This window comes from Colletes latitarsis, chromosome 2, assembly GCF_051014445.1.
Source record: "Colletes latitarsis isolate SP2378_abdomen chromosome 2, iyColLati1, whole genome shotgun sequence".
In the NCBI taxonomy this organism is placed as follows: domain Eukaryota; kingdom Metazoa; phylum Arthropoda; class Insecta; order Hymenoptera; family Colletidae; genus Colletes; species Colletes latitarsis.
The window spans coordinates 22,606,236-22,623,766 of record NC_135135.1 but is presented as its reverse complement, the minus strand read 5'-3'; the positions used below and the strand labels follow the sequence as shown (position 1 = coordinate 22,623,766).

Genomic DNA, 17,531 nt, shown 5'->3' with positions numbered 1-17,531 from the left:
AGCGATCGAAGATAAAAAGCATACGCGTCCGGAATCTTTCGCGGATCGCAACAGTGTTGCACGTTTTTCGAGCGATCTGGATCCTTTTTTTAGCGGTTACTAGAGCAATTCATCGATCGCTTCATTCGTCTCGTAGTCTTTCGTTCGAGGGACCCGTATCTGGACGATATTGGACATGAAAGCACGATTGTGCGAATCCGTCGAGAAGTTATCGCTTTTTTTATACCGGGGAATATGGTATCGAGAACAGCGTCGGGTTTAGATTTATCCGTAGGAGTATATCGTTCACCGACACGTGTCTGGAAATGTACAAAAAATAATAGACTGGATTTATTATAAAATTGAGACTCGGGTCAAAATGGACCCGCCATCCGAGGGTCAGAACCGGATCCCACGCGTGTAATATTTATTTCTCGCTGTGGGATTCCATATTTCTTTCAAATTAAAATGCTTTCGATCCAAAACGATGTATTGAAACGATCGTAAGCGGTAATTTAACCGGTGCGTTTCAATCGTCCGAAGGTGGTTTCGACACGACGACTGCAAGGATCGAGCAAGTCCTTAATTCGTAATAACTGGTCAATGGGGGCCGGGTGTGGCCCGTTGTAGCAAATGAGGAGGGGGGGAGGGGGAACGAAGCACTGTTTTAATCGATCCACTTCGGAGGATCCTCTCGTTGGGTTGTTTGGCCGAGCAAAGAGTCGTCGAGCTCGTCTCTCGAGTCGATTCGACTGGTCGCTACGGCGGGAGCACCGAAGCGTGCTTCCACCTCTCGCTATCGTGCAGGTCGTGCCTGACCTCTGTGCCTCGAAAACGATCCGACGTTTGTTCCACTTGCTCGCGACTTCCACACCGAAACTAGACGTCTCCCACTGTTTCGATCTGCCCTCCATTTTGGTCCACCTTTACACTCTGTCTAACGATCGTTGGATCGCCCAGGCGTCTTACTTTTCCCTGATCCAACGCACGAAGCACCGTCCCTAACGAACCGTTTCTCTTTGTTTCAGGTAAGTCAGTTCTCCTCGTTCACGATGATCGTCCTAGGGCTTGGCGACACGGTAAGTTCCTGGACCTCACGTGTAAACGCGTAGCATGATTTTTTTTATTCGCCCGTGGAGTCAGAGAGACGCGCTTTATAAACACAGGCACACAATGGCACTGCGATCCTCGGTACGCAGCGAGGGCCAGGTTTGGTTGGGTACGTTTGAGGTGTGCTCATGTAGATAAGCTCCGATAATGACCGGACGTGTGCTCACCCAGCCAGAACTCTGCGAACTCCCTCCGTGCGTCCTCCTCCTTCACCACCTCCTCGTCCTCCGCCTCCTGGCTTCGGCTTGTTGTGACCACGTTTTCTTCTTCCCTCGAGGAAGAGTCCTTCGGTACACTTACGCGACCAGACGCACGTGTCGGGTTCGTGCACGCCACCAGAACAACGTTTCCACTTGCCTCCTATTACGCCAAAATAGAACGATACCGATCCCATCGATCAACCATGATCAAACTAAACGGACCAAACTCGGAGAATTTTGGAAATTTGTTAGATACGAGCTCTGAAAACAGGTACAGGGTAGACCTTTGCAAATGTCTAATCGTTGACGTACTAAATCGATGGTTTTGGGTTAGAGCAGGTCACAGTCCAAGGGGCGAAAAGAATTATATTAATAGTGATTATTTAGACTGTGGGTCATATTGCTAGTTTAAATTCTGATATTTATATTTAGACTGCGGATCTTTATGGAAACTCATATTTTCATTAGTAGAATTAATGAAATGGGAGCTTTGCAGAAGGTTGTCTTAACCCCTAGTTACAATAATTTGTATTCTATGTATTTCGTTTATTTTTGCATATTAAGTGCATTCTGTATTAAAATTTCCCATAAATGCATAATGATCTGCAGTCTATAATAGAATTAAATGGGTATAATAAATACAGAGTAATCCTCTTATAGAGGATAGAGGATTATTCGTTTCCAATATATTTTGTACAGTAAACCGAGCAGATATTTTTAGGCGATGATACAGTTTCAGGTTTCTCGAGGCTGTTTTTTTGTTGCTCAGGGAGTCCGTAACTTAACGATAGTTTAATTCTTATGGGAGTTTAATGGAAGTTCGGTTACGCTTACGGTGAAAAGAATTAGAGACGAGTTTTCGAAGAATAATTGTAGTCTTCGAACTTGCTTGGATTTAAGAGTTCGTACGCGTTAGAGAATTTTGACCACATTAAAGAAGAGGTGTACGAGCGCGATAGAACAAGGTAATTATACAGGATGTTTGGTCACCCCTGGGAAAAATTTTAATGGCATATTACAGAGGCCAAAATAAGACTAAAATCAAGAATATCAATTTCTTGACTAAGGCTTCGTGAAAAAGTTATTAAAAAATTTTAAATCATTCTGAAAAAATTATTTTTGGTTGCGGGGGTCAATTACAATCATTTTTTGTGAATACACGTACCCCCGAAATCCTACCTAGTTTCGAGAAAAAAATTCTTTACCGAAAATATAATGTCTGATCATGAATGAACGATTCCCCTGAAATTTCATGTGATTCAAATCGTTCTAAAAAAATTATTTTCGGTTGCGGGGGTCAATTATAATCATTTTTGGTCCATAGATATACCCCCGAAATCCTATCCACTTTCGAGAAAAAAAATTCAGTACACGCGGAACTTTAAACGTTAATAACTTTTTAACGAAGCCTCCGTCAACAACATTTTCGTCCTATTTTGGCCTCTAGAATCTCCCATTATAATTTTTCCTAGGAGTGGTCGAACACCCTGTATAGGAGATTCGATTTCAATGACCGGTCGATTTTAGTCTACGAGATAGTCGTAAAAAACCTCTTAAAATTACCACCGCGGATGGTGATTACATTAAATAGTTAATAGGAGTCTGCAAGTTTTGGTTGGGTTAGATTTTAATCCGAACTTCCGTTATGAGATTGGCCAAGCGTATCGGAGTCAGGATTTCGATTCCAAAATATGGAGCGTGCGTGACGCGACACCAAGGTCAATGTTCCACGTTTATTATAGCAGAATTTCTGTTTCGTCCCCGGTACGGTTACCTCCCTTGATAATGTGGTCGAAATTCTAATTGTTTTATTATTTGCTGTCTCAGAAGTACGATACATAATATATTTTTAATAGATAGACTGTTGTTAATACGGAAATTTGAAGTTGAAATAAGTCTCAGGATTATCGCAACTATTCAAAATGAATCGTTCAAGGTGAGGATTCTCGAGGATTCGTTTTATTTCCCAAACGAAGTCTCGTCGAAGCTAGATACGGTTGTAGAATTTGGGGAAGCCGTTTAGTGGGTGGTGGTAGGCCCGTGGGGTCGGATCTATCTCGCCTGGTATCGGCACAAAGCGATCTATTGAGCAGTCGCAGTTAGCGAGTACGCCATTGAATAATTCTTCCGGCGTGGCGGTACGCCGAGGCTCTACGCGCGCCGGAAACGATCTGTTACCGCGCGACACGAAAGGCACGCTCTCCTGCTCAGGTGTGAGATCGTGATGTCGAGCTTCGTAGATCGCGAAAAGTAGATCCCTGCGACTGCTTCTCTGCGTTTCGTCGATACGTAAAGGAATTTCACGCGCGATTAAAGGAAATCAAAAGAGACGAACAACCCAAATATTTCACCTTCTCTCTAGTAGAATCCTACGACTCAAGAGATACTCGAATCTCCATTCTTACAGATCTACCAGCAACATTTAGTTTTCGTTGTACTAGAACTTTGGAAAACCATGTCTCGACTACTGTAAATTCTGGAAATTCGACAGTCCAAATCTTTGCTTTGACCATTCTGATATCTCTAAAATTAATATTTTATGTAATTCAATTATAGATTGCAACAGCTTTCGCTGTACTAGAACTTTGGATATTCACGTTTCGATTGCTGGGAATTCTATAAATTTGATAGTCCAAATTTTTACTTTGACCATTCTGGTATATCGAAAATTAATTATTGCGAATGATGGTTTGTCATAAAAGCGTGTTCCGTCGATCGTGGATGGTAAGATCGTTTTTAGCGTTGGATGAAAAATTGGCAGGAGCGTCAGAGGCTGGTTCGTCTGGAGCGTCAGTGTCTGCCATAATGGGCAACGAAAATATGACAAACACGTAGAAGCGATAGCGCCGGAAACGGGCAGTTGTCTAACAATAATGTACTGGAGTACGAAGCAAGTTAGTGAATGAACGGGACGAACCGGCCAGGCGAGGCACGATCGCCTATCGTCTACACGGCCAGCACCCTGCATACGAATGGTTCGTTCTCGCTAACTGTGTCTCTTCTTCTTGGAACGTCATTTCGGGACGGAGAACACCTTCGTCGGGAATCAATGCCAGCCAACTCGCCCGCACAATACATCTTCCATCGATTTTTCCTCCGATTTTTTCTCTAGACGTACCTCTTCTATCCTCGCAGAAATTCTGAATACTTTGGAGACAAAGGTTTCGCGAATTATAGAGAAATAAACTCGACTTGTCTAGAGCACCTCGCATAATAACAAATTCTTGTTGACTCCATGGGCAAACCACGTAAAATGCGCGCGGCAGACATCGCGTTAAATTGTCTTTGTCACAGTTGCTTAAGGCACAGGCCATTTTGACAAACATCCATATTTTGCCAAAAGGTACGCTTCCGAACTTTCGGACAATAGCGTATACATTTTTATTCTGTAAATAATCTAGATAGTACGAAATTGTTGAATGACGGCGAGGGTTGAGTCGAATCGGCCATTTTTTTTCGAAGTAACGCCGTGGATCGGAACGGAACGAGATCGTGTGGATCCCGGAGAGCGGATGCGTCGTAAGGAGACCTTCGTGCATATTCCATAAGTCACTCCGGAGGAACCCATAGGGGCCTGGGTCCGTCGCGCTCGAAGACCACTGGCAAACAATCTAAAGTTAGAAGTGTATGTTTGCTGGACGAGGCGTAGAGGAGGCGAACGCGAGATTTAAGCAATGTTTCTGGCCACGGCAGTAGGGACACGCATGTGTCACTTGTTGCATTCTGATTTCGATACACGCACCAAAATAACTCCTCTCCGTGTTGGCTCACCCTCGTGTGACGTCCCTTATCCCCTTGGCGTGCGTGCTACCGTCGACTTCCCTTTCTCTGTCTCTCCCCCGTTATCACCGTCTCTCTTCAGCCGTCGTTCATTCACTGCTTTGGTCTCTCTCGACGACTATACTCGGCTCTTTCTCTCTGCTCTCTCTATACCTGTTCCTTTTGTAGTCATTCATTAGTGAGCTGTCCTCCTCTGTCCGTACCCCCTTTGTCGTCTTTCTCTCTCCCGTCTCGTCTCCGTATTACTCATTCTTGGACATACTCCCACCGTCTTGGCCACACGATCATCGCGTTCTCTCCGTTTCTCCCGCACGGTCAGCTTTTGTTGAACCTATGTGCGTGTGTGCGTGCACGCCAAGTTCCGTCGAGCCGCGAACAACCGTCCTTTCGAAGTGTCGGTTACATATTTCGGAGGCGTGCCGGATTTTTCTCCTTTACCTGTCTTTTTTATGGGAACCGCGACCGTCTGGGGATTGTTAATTGATCGTGTCGTACACGCTCGTATTCATGTACTCGCGCGCGTTTCGACGATTTATCGTCGATTCATCGAGACAGTCCCCCTGGGAGACGTTCCATTCCCTATTATTCCACACGCTGCTGCCTATCGCTTGCACTCGCGTAACAAACGAATAAATCAGGAGCCACCGCGACGGAAGTGTGCAAATTCTCCGAATGAACATCTTTTAAATCGTTCGTGAACTAGCTTGCGTCCTCGATAAACATTCCATCTTCCGATTAAACGATACGCAAGTAAAAATCCGCGACTCCAATGGCATCCTCAGAGTTCGATATTTATAGGAGATTATCGATAAAAAGCCAGGGGTAGAAAGAAGCGAGGCGAAAAAGTAAAAAAGGCACGCGGAGAGGCCCGGAGAGCAATTAATATCAATTAATACACGGCCCTTTGATCTGCAGCTCGTTTAACAGGCTCTGCCCATAAACCCTTTCTTTTTCTCGTTTTTCTCGCTGCGTCGAGCTCCTCTGCTCCGAATCGCCGTCTTTCTCCGTGGCTGTTGGCCTCCCTTTAATATCCTCTCGGGCCTGGTCTTTCTTTCTGGCTGCTTTTCTTCGGCCTGGCCAAGGCTCGTGACGAGCATTCGGCCGTTTCCGGTTCCCCGGCCTCCACGAGGGGCTTCCCCTTTCGAACTTCCGGTCGTGTCTTACTACGCTTACTACGTGTGCTCTCCCCTCCCTCTCTCCTTCTGCCACTCCTCGAATCTGTCTTTTTTCTTCGCTCGTTCCTTCGCTCGACTTTGGTCCCGAAATTAAAACGAGACGGCGCCTAGTCTCCTGGAACCTTCCTCGAATTAACCGTACTCTCTATTTGCAAATTATCGATTACAAATTTTCGAATTCTGCCACGCGATACAAAAAAGAAAAAAACGAAACGTTCACGACTTTAAATTCATGCAATGTTATTCAAATTTATTTCCCCCTATTTTAGAATTCTTCTACTTCCATATATGGCTATCAAAGCGTTGCACGATTCAAGTGGGAAAGTAATATCGGTTAAAAATCGACGATCGAGTTTCTCGTTTGCATCGTTGGTAGCGAATCGACCGGAAAATTCGACGTTCGTCGAACAGATGGATATCGAGGGATCGCTTTTCCTTTCTCGTTGCGATAGTTACGCGTGGTTGCGTAACGGTTAATTGCACGAAAGTCGATTAGGAAATCGTCGATCGACGCGGAGACGAATAAAGGGCCGGGCAAGACGCGCGTCGCGATTGTTCGATCGTGAGATGCGGCATTCGATAAGCGACAAGAGATAAAGGCGACGGAGAAAGAGGCTCCTCGACGTCCTGCGACGCGCACAAAACGTTTAATCATTCGTCGCGCGCCGATAAAGTCGATCAATCATGCCGGGTTTGTCGAATCCAATCGACTCGTAATTAATCGATAGAACCGTTTAATTGGTCGTGGCATTTACCTGTCTCTTATTCTCTTATTTTCTTCCCCTTTCGATCCCCCCCCTCTCGCGGATTCGACGCTTTCGAAATCGCGAAATCATCCTGCTCGGTTCGTTTCCGTGTTCTCGGTTTTCCCTTGCGAAACATCTTCGAGAGAACTTTGATATTTAGTTTTCTAAACAAGATAAATTTTGCTTTGAGAACTTGGCAAGAATCAAAATTACATTTGACTAGTCGTGAAACAGTTTCCCCCGGATAACTGAAAGTATCCTATAAGAGATCGATCTATGAAAGAAATCTGGCCCCATTCGGATAACTGTAACTTCGTGATTTCCTTTAATCTGGATAATGGCTCGCGAATCAGATCATCCTCGATAGTGGAACGAATTCTAGTGGTACAGGCTTATCAGTTATCGGGTGCAGCCACAACAGCACACCTGTCTCAAGGTAGCCGGAGCGCGTGGGAGTTAAGCTGAGAACTCGTTTCGAGGATAATCCGCTTCTGCGCATTATTCATCGCGGTTATATTTGCTCGAAGACTGCTTCATTAAATCGGTTGCTGTACTCTGATCGAGTGTCGCGGCAGCGTCATTGCGTGCTACCGGGGATCGTTTGCGCAGAATTTTTCACGCATTTTCGATCCTAAAATATACCTTCTACGTTCGTTTCTCAGCGAGCTCTCGAGCACGTCTCTTCGCAGAAACTCGTACGCGTTCAAAGCACACCGCGTCTTTCTCTCGCTTCCTGATAGCAGTTTTCAAGCCGTTGTTTCGACTCGTGCAACCCAACAATCGACGCGCACTATACGCCGTACGCTTCGAACGCTCTTTAAAGACTCTGCCTGCAAATTGGTACTCTGACGGGTCTGTGCATATCGTCTACGAACGCAGTATCCGAGAAATGGGGCAGGAGATCCAATTACCGGACCAAATAACTAATCTGTAAAAATTAAAATCGTAAATAGAAACTGAGGCAATAATCAGTTCCCAAAGTATGGAAATAGGTATTTTACGATGTTTGAAATCTGTCTATTTCTAAAAAAGTTGTGAAAATACAAAATTCCGTGTATCAAATTGTCCATGAACGCCTCAAAAAATTCAAAAACCAAAGCATCGTTGTATGTTCGGTAATCGAGCCTCTTAGTGGTTAAGTTTTAAATAATAATAAATTTTAAAAACGTCGTGGATCGAAAGAGCCATAGTTTGGAAAAGTTTTCCGGACAAAGATCGTCGATAGGGATTCGCAAAACGGCGGCGTATCCGTTCGCTATTTTTGTCAACGCGAGCGCAATATTTCTCGGGGATTGCTGAATGCCCAAGAGACCCACATATCTGACAGCCGTTTCCGCCAATTGGAGTGCAACGCTCGCGAGAGATTGTTGAAACCCGTTCAAGAAATCCGCGTCCACCTAATCGTCCGAGCATTGAAAAAGTGGCTTGCCAAATGCTCGCACCCGAGGATAGTGGCCGCGTCGAGCAGTGAACGCGCGTTCAGGGAGACCGGAAACTGTCGCCTCTTCTCTCCCACCCCTCTGTCGTTCTCTCTTTCCTTCTCCTCTCTCTCTGTCGTGTTGCACGGACCGACGGATGGACTTTCACGCAACGATCCGCGTTCCGATGTGCCGCAATAATCGGTCGTTGCGAGAGAAAACTGTCGATGGGACGATCGTTTCGCGGCGACCGGCAGAAAAATCGTTCCGTGCACGCCGACGGCTTCCGGTGTTCGCGTCGAATTATTTATACGTTCGAAAAGTCTATTTCGAGCAGATATCGATGTACGATCGCTTATCGGTAGGATCGCTCGATATATCGAGTAAATCGAAACAGATGCGCGCGCAGTCGCGACTCGTACTCGATCCCATCCATTTACGCGGAATCTTCATTGTCAGGCTGCGCGAAGCAGCGGCACAGGAAAGAGTTATGGCCTGTTTTCCTAGGTGATAGAAGGTGGAGCAACCACCTTCTCCTGTTCCAGCGGCGAACGAGCCCCGCGGTGCGACGTCACTTCCTTTACGGGCTCTCCTTCCACTTTATTCCTTTCTTTCGTCTCGGTGCTGCGGGAGGAGGATCGAGGGATCGGGCTCACCTGCCCCGCTACGGTCACTCGACTTCCGGTAACCCCAAGCGCTAGAGCCCGTGGCCCGCGGCCACGTAACCGTGACTTCTTCTCGTTGATGCTTCCGCTCCGCTTTTCTGGACGATTTCGCGAGACCTCCAGCAAATTCATTTCCCTTATTTATCAAAGAGTATCCGCTATCGCTCGTCCCCTCTGGATCGTATTTAATGAATCGTCCATGTTTCCAAAGTGAAAAACTAGTCTACTTGCCTCGATCTTGAAAACAGATACTTCTCGTCGACAGATTAATTAACCCTTTGCACTTGGCTGTCCCCTCTAAAGGGACAAAGAATTTGAATATATCTTCTAAAGAAACACAACGGTATTATTGTTTCAAAGTGATCATATAGGACAAAATATATAAGCAAAAAATGTAAGTATGCTTAAGTTACTAGTAGGTGCAAAGGGTTAAGTAACTTTAGCGTGTTTACAATTTTTTTGTAATCCCCAGGACTTTGGGGAACACAAGAATCGTCAACTTTCTGGCCCCCACGATTCGTCTCCTATTGTCCCGATAGCTCTATTGTAATTTCTGTGTACGGCGCGTGCTGAACCGTCGACCCACGGTACCAGAAGGGTTAAAGAATCCGGATGATTCCAAGAACGTGGACAAATTCCTAGAGTAGCCGGGGGTCGTTGGTTATAATTTTTGCGAGGAGTTTCTCACCGTTTCGCGACGACTAAAAAGACGATAAGGGGCAAAAGAAGCAAACGAGCGAAAAAGATAGGTATAAAGGCTTCGAAGGAAGCGACGTGTTACGGATAGGCTATCCTACGGTTCTCCTAAGGAGCAGTTTCCACCGGCGAGGAAAGAAGCGTGCTTGCTCTGTTCTGTGTACTTCCCATCCTCGGACTCTTTCGTGCCTTATAAGTTTATGCGTTCTCACGCTCTCCATCCCACCTCTGTTAACTACACCTTCTGCGCACGGTCGCGTCTCTTTCAAACGCTCTCGTCTCCCTTTTTCACCCGGTTTTGTAACGCGACCACGCACAACACCGCGGCGGTCGGAAACGATTTTCGGAAAAAATTGCTTTCCCGAGTTTCCCTTCTCCGTTCGACACTCGTGAATTATTTTATTGCGATTAACCGATGGAATTACTATATCTATTACACAGCCTGTGCGTCTGTTTGCAAAATACTTCAATGGGATAATGGCAGAACAGAGTTCGCACTAACCATCAAGTACACCAAAACCAAAGGGTGTAAATCTTTAGTATCGAGAGGATTGAATTTATTCCAAGGACTAGATAAGCTATTAAATGTGCCCTTTGACTAACGAGCGAATTAAATAACCCCAGCGTTCGCTACTTTTAATTTCACGGTAGTTGGAGTGATTTTCGAAAAAGCTGAACCGGAGGTCAGGTTGGCCAAGAGTGGGGGATCGCGGGGCTCCGGGTGTAGCTTCACCATCGGCTTCCTAGTTATAATAAACGGCGTAAAAAACGGGGCAAAAACCTGCCCAGCCTTCGGCGAGGCTAAGAGCAGCCGTAGTGGAGGTTCTGCTCTGTATCAGCGCGTCCATCCAAGTCGGGCGTGTGTGTTTCCCTCTCGCGTTCTTCCCTCGCTCGATCACCGTAGGTGTTGCCGGACAAGAGCGGTGCCCTGGCTCCGCTTCCTTCCTCCTGCGGTCGTCTCTCGTCCTCCTCTCGAATCCCTATTTCCACCCCAGCCGGTTTGTTCTTCTTTATCATCCAGTGTGTCATTTCTTCCCTGCTCTCTGCGTGCGTTGCCTATCTTATTATTCTCTCGGCGGTCTCGGGGCCGCGATCTGTAGCCGAGCTTTCTTGTTGCTCCTCTCTGCATCAACCTCTCGCTCTCTCTGCGTTTCTCCTTCGCCCTCTCCTTCCGCCTTTATTAATATCCGCGGCCGCCTGATCGACGGTTACGATTTTCTCGCGCTGCCTTCCGGGTTCTCGGTCATCTGGCTACGCGAATAATATACGCTGTCCCCGATTACCATTAAGATCTTTCCTTTCGACACGATTAATCCAGAAGACACGAAAATTGCTTACTGGAATCACCTCTGGGCTACCTTCCTATCATTAAAATTTTTAAAACCATATTCAATTTCATTTACGAGGAGAGTACGAGCCCTTGGGGTCACCGATTTTGTTCAAATTTTTCAGGACGGTACATCTCATTTCCTGTTAATAATTTTTAATCAGATCTTATATATTGTTCTATTTGAGAGTAATCCTTTTTCTTTTTTATCTTGTATCAATATTTTACATAAAAAATCATATAATAAAGCTCAAGTAAATCACAGATAAAATGTCTTTGCTGTTTCTAATTGTCGTTCGTACAAATATAGAATAGATTTTTATTAGAAAATAATAGGAACGTTCACGCAAGAAGAAGGAATCTTCAATTGCAAATATCTTAAAAACTATCGAATTACCATCGTGCATAGTTTGAACTAAATCGGTGACCTCAAGAACTTGCACTCTCCTCATCAGTCCGGAAACGAGAAAATCGGTTTACTAGAGTTGTTCTACTCGCGCAGAACTCGGACAAATTCTTAAAATAGATCCACTACGTCCGAAGATACGCCAAATAGATTATTCCACGGCAATTATTAGCCAAGGTGGTGGTGATCCAGTAAATTGAATCTATATTACGAGATGGAATGATTATAGGAGGACAATCGATCGAACGAACTCGTCGTTTCGAAGCTTGAATTGCACGATTCTAATTAACTCGTTACAGTCGTAAACCAGTGTTCGTGCTAGATCCGTTGGACGTTCACGCGTGGGCGTTCGCTATGTTAAAAAGCTCGGCTAGACTGCATGTTGAATTAGAACTTCTTAAACTTGTCAAGTTGAATCGAAGGAATTCCGCTGACACGATAACATAACGCGGTTGAATTCTTTCCCACGGCATAGTAAATATGAAACCAGTTCTTTCGTAAAATAAAAGAAATCGAAACAACTTGTCGTTCGATTTTATCTGCCTGTTTATTTAATAACACAGCGTCGACGCTGGCTTTCCTCGTCAAAAATTAAGTAGCCCAACCCGTTCTAATCGAGGTCTGTCAACATTTACAGACGTCTTTGAGGTATCGTTCGATCTGACCGAATTTTAATTAATAGAAACGGAACAAAAATCGATCGTTTCTCGGGTTCGTGCATGATTTATACACGCCGTCGATCGTGCGTTTTCAAGTAGAAACTCGACGAGGCGATCTCGATCCCCAGATTAAATCCTCCGGACGCGCTTTAACGAAGCGACTGCCAACTCGATTTCGCTAAACTTTTGCTGGACGCGACGCTCTCTGCTCTTTATTAATATCTTTATTAGCCGCGGAATAACTTAATTTAAATATATACGCCAACGACACGGAACAAAGTTGGAACTTTTCTCATTTTTTTCACGTAATCTTAATAAAAAAGAAAAGATTTCCACGTTCATTGGTCGCGAATTTAAGAATCTCGTGCCTCGTTCGAGCCCTGTTCGTGCACGCGAGGCGTATATTTGGCGCTGATCCGCGTATTTATCGTCTCCGCGCGGCGATTCGCGTCTCTTGCGTCGCGATTAGGAAGCCAGATCCGAAGTGGACAAAGTCCTCGAATCGTTTTCCAGGCTAATTTATCGGAACGAACGCCGCGCAACCGGTTGGCGAAGAAGGCTGACGCAGCAGAGGGCCGCGCGTCCCGGATGATTATAGCCGCGTAAAACAAAGTAAAATATACACGGCGATCGCTAAAGGTTGGCTCTAAACCGCCGTAGGATTGTCCCTGCACGATTTCGACGACGCGATAGCGAATCGTTGTCCCGCGAAAGGAACGCTAATTGCTCGATTTGCTCGGCGCACGCTGGACCTAGAAACGATACTCGATCCCTTTCGATCGTGAAAACTTTCCGCGCTCTGTCCACCCGTCGAAATCGTTCCTTATCTATGCGAATACGTAACGATTCGACCGTTGGTTTCTGTTCTGGTGCTCGCATATTTGATCGAGAGAGTTTCCGTTTGAATGGAAACTTCGAAAGGTAAGAAATCCCGATAGAAAGAATTTCTTTTTTGTAATGATCCTAATAAAAGACAATTATTAAGCTTAGTTATTAGGGTAACGACATTAAATTTTAATGAGTAGAATTAAAAATTGGGATGCGAATATAACGCGTACCCAAACTCGACAAGACGAATCTAGATAGGACCAGCGAATTTGCAATGGTCATCGAAATTTCGGTATCGTAAGAAAGTGTGATCGTTTCGAACGCGTTGCGTGGAGATTTCTAATAAACCTAAGTATCGTTTATCCTGTTTTGTTGGAAAGGCAGCGACCGGTAGCTCGGTTAACCAGCGGTAAAAGTTTGGTCGCGTTCGCGGGGATATCGAGGCGAGTTTATGAATGGTCCTCTCCTGTGCCGGAAACGCGTCCCGTAAGAAATTTTTAGCCTTGCCCGCGAGCAAGAAGTTTCACATTAATCACACGCGCCGGCAACATCCTCTGCTGGCGTTTCAGCGGGAAAGAGACGGAGGGACTGGCAGAAATTACCGACGTTGTTAAATAGTGTTTGCGTTCGAGCGTTACACGTAATTACGTCTCGCCGCCACTCCGCCGAATGCTACGTGTTCTCGTCGATTATTCCCCGCTGAAACGGGTCTGCGCGGTATTACGAGGCGACTTCCGTGCCCCGGACGCTCTACGGCCACAGCGAATCTTGAATGAAACTCTTCTTCAAACGATTTCTATCGCCGCCTCTTGGGAACGGATCGCTACCAAGTAGGATAACGTTCGTTGCGCAATCGCTGTTGTACATCGTTCGAAAGAATTCGACGAGCCTCGCCAGATAATTGTATTCTTCGCTCCACTCGAACCGGATCTAACTGTTTCCGATACCCGTACATCAATAGCAATTAAACGGAGGAAAAACTCGAAAAATTGGGAATTTTCCTAACCTATACTTTCTCAAGATTGCGACCGTTAAATAGGAGAAACTCGAGAAATCGGTGGTGGGGATGGTCCTTCCGCTATTACCGAGCAGTTGACCCTAGGTTAGGGATTTTTCTTAACACCTATAGAAACGGTAAATCAAACTCTGCGAAAGTGGTTATTGCGAGGTAATTAAATCTAATACAATTTGTTATTTTCCTGACAAGCGATCGATAGGCGTGAAAAAATCGATGAATGGACTACCGGTCGATAAACTGTTAAGACGGAGCAGAAACTCGAGCACGAACGCGAGCACGACGATCCCTGGGGCCCGGTGAGCGCGTGTTTCTTTTTCGTTTTCTTTTTTTTCGCCGGCGTCGCGACGTCAGCGGCAGCGAGAGGCAGAAGGAAAAGCGCGGCTGGGTGGGGGTGGTTTGGTTCCGAGGCAGGCAGAGAGTAACCCGGGTGAAACGCGTGTGGGGCCGCGGCATGAATGAACGAGCGGACCGAATGAAGGAACGACCGACGGGGCGTCGGTGTGCGAGCGTCGGGACGCGTTCGCGCGCGCCTCGAGACCTCGTACTTGCACGCGAGCGAGCGATCGAGCGCCGACTCGTCGGTCCGGCGAGCGGGTGGAAGCGGACGGAGGAGACAGATACGGAGAGGCCTCGCGCGGTAAAGTGAAAAAGATGAATGGGCAAAGGAGGTGGTTGGACGATGACGGACGTATGCGGCGAGTCGAGTCGAAAGGAGCACCGCGACGCGAACGGACGAGGACGGAGGACGTCGCGGAAGAGGCGGTTGGACGAGGAGGAAAGTTTTGCGAGCGTACGACGACCGCCGGGAAGGGGAAAAGAGGACGGAGGAAGGAGAGAGAGGGACCGAGTGGGCGAGCAAGATGGCTGAAGTGAGACGGTCGGTCGACGTGTGCGCCGACGCCAGTGTGAGTTTACCGCGTCGACGGGAGAGTATTCATTCATAAAACTAACCGTGGAGCGAGGCTAGGCGAGCGTGCACCGGGATTGGCGGGGACCCGACCGAGAAACAGTCGACCGACTATCCTCTCTTTTCCTCCTTGGTCGTCGCTCCGTTCGCCCTATCGGGCCCGATTATCTCTTTGTCTTGGGTGTCTGGTGCCGGTTACCTGGGACTTTCCGTGGTTTTTTCGCCAACGAGAGTCTCTCTGGCCAGCTTTGGGCCGGAATTTCGTTACGCCTTTCCAACGGGCTTCGGGATCGTCGGAGCTCCAGATTTTCGAGTCCCTCGAGACTCTGTGTATTTTCGTTTGCCGCGCCGTGACTCGAGTTTCAAATATCCTCGAGGACAGTCCGGAACACGACAGAGGGGGGTTTTTAGAGACTACGCCTCGCGAGGAGTAACGCTGGTTAATTACAATTTACTCCCAAGGCGTTCGTATCGACGATTGCATAGTGATTTAACAAAGAGTTTAACGCGTTATATATTTAAAATAATTTCAATTCTATAAACGGTGAACGATGGCTCGATATCGTCGCCCCCCTCCCGACAGATCGTAATACGCGTTGCACAAATCAGTCGATCGATTAGAGTAACTAGGCGAGCGCTCCGAAGGGAGTCTTTCTAATTCGCATTATCTCAGCACGCGTCCCGAGTAATATGGTTGTCTTTGCCCTCGGCCTCCGTCGGTCGTTCTCTTCCACGAGGCACACGGTGTACGTACTGCGCAGCCTGATTAGCCATCCGTGACAATTTAACTCTACCGACCGGCCTTTTTCGCGACCAACCTGTTCTCATCTCTCGTTCGGCCTTGCCAGCCGTATTTTCTCCGAGTTTCAGCACGCAAAACGAAGGCCACTCGCCATCAGGGTGCTCTCTCTTACTTTTTATCGACTCCTCGAGTCCTCGAACTTAAATATTCTTCCAAGTCTCTAACCTCGCAACATTTAGGCCACACAGACCCCTATCTCGAGAATTTTAAGTACCATAGTCGAGCATTTGCGAGTTCCCCGGACAGTTTGAGGCGAGATTCGATCCTCCGGGTTGTGAATGAACGTGCAGCGAAGTCCGAAGGACGAGGAATAGCCCACGGTGCGCCATCTCCATCTCCTCCGTCGGGTCCGCTGCCCCACCTCGCTTGGTTCGAGTAAACTCTCGATCCCCTCTTGGCCGGTGTTCCGTCTTCCTCTCTTGTTCTTCCCTCCACCACGGATCCTCCTCCACCTCCAGCTCGTTGTAGCGCGCGCGCTCGCGCTCTTACCTGCGGAACGCGGTCGTACGTGCTCGACGGTGGCGCTTCGGCCCGTACGAACTCTCCCGCTGCTCTCGCGCTCGATCTTCGATCCCTCGATCCGCCGAAAATCCGAAAAGTCCACGAGAGGCCCGCGCCTCGAGCTTCGAAACTCGCGGTTGTCGTGTGTGTGTGTGTGCGCGCGTGTGTGCGTCCAGGGCGCCACTGTGCGGGGCCGTGCTTGAGCCCCGAAGTGACCAGCGTCGTCGTCGCGCGTTTCCCGGATCCTTATAATCGGAGCAACCGAGAGACAAACTGGAGCGAGACGCGGCCGTATTTTCGTACCTCGGCCGAGAAAGGTCTCTCTTTCCGCCCTGGACCCCTCCTACTCGGCCGGTTGCGCAACCAGGTATTCGGAAATAGCCCCGTGGGTCGCGGTTATGAATTGATAGCAAACACATGCTGGACACGCACCGCGGACCCGACGACCGGCTTCCTACGCGGCCTCGTGCTTAGCCCGCTCTTCGCTCAGTACCAGTCTCACCGAGCTTTTCACCTGTCCGCCAGCCAGTTTATCCCATCGACCGATGTACGCTGCTGCTACTCCTCGCAGCGGCAGTTATCGTTGCAAGGTTGTCGTCCGTGAAACGACAACGTGCACGACCACCGTGACAACCGACCACGACTACCACCGACTCTGCGATTGACCGTGACTCGAAAACCTACCGATTCCCGGCGCGAGAGCGACAAGAGGAAGCGCGAGTCGCGGGTCTTGGAGCACGCGTCCTTGACCGGCGGACGATCTAGCATGGGATAGAAGAGGCGATCGGTAACGATTGATCGCCGCGATGTCGTGACGATCGATCGCGATCGGTCAGCCCGTGTTCGGGTTCCATGGATCTGGCGTTCCCGAGGAGACCGTTTGATGGCTGTTTCGCTTGGCGTCGTCGTCGTTTGCAGTGATGTAATATATCCGAGCGCGCGCGCAGCGAAAATACGCCGCGGTACCGCCTCTGCACGGGGCGTCGAGTGAATGACAGTGATCCGGGGATTCGTGTATGTACAGTGAGCACGCGAGGACAGCACTCATGTACGTTGACTACGGCGGCGACGCTTATGCCGGAATGGGAATCAAGGCCATGAAGTCCTTTGCCAGGCCCAGAGGTACGGAACCGCGTCCCCCTTTGTTGGCGAACCCACTCGCCGTTCCTGATGTTACCTTTTGTTCCGTGCTCGCACCACGCGAGAACACGCTCACTCAACATCTATACGCTCACATTTTTTTTTTTTTTGTCATAGTTATAGATTCCTTTATTTCTTTTTAACGCGTATGCATCGTAATACTTTAAGTTGTTT

At 47.6% G+C, this 17,531-nt stretch overlaps 1 protein-coding gene across 5 annotated transcripts in view; it reads left to right on the top strand.

Moving 5' to 3' along the window:
* The window catches only part of Pnt (ETS transcription factor pointed), a 133,149-nt gene that overhangs the window by 66,569 nt on the left and 49,049 nt on the right, over positions 1–17,531 (top strand). The window contains exon 1 of one of the 5 annotated variants that reach the window (XM_076780073.1): positions 15,924–17,339. The exons of the other annotated variants lie outside the window; for them this stretch is intronic. Within the exon in view, the coding sequence (XP_076636188.1) occupies positions 17,234–17,339 (106 nt within the window). The 5' untranslated portion in view covers positions 15,924–17,233. Of the gene's footprint in view, positions 1–15,923; positions 17,340–17,531 lie in introns of those variants that run through there. 5 annotated transcript variants of the gene reach the window in all.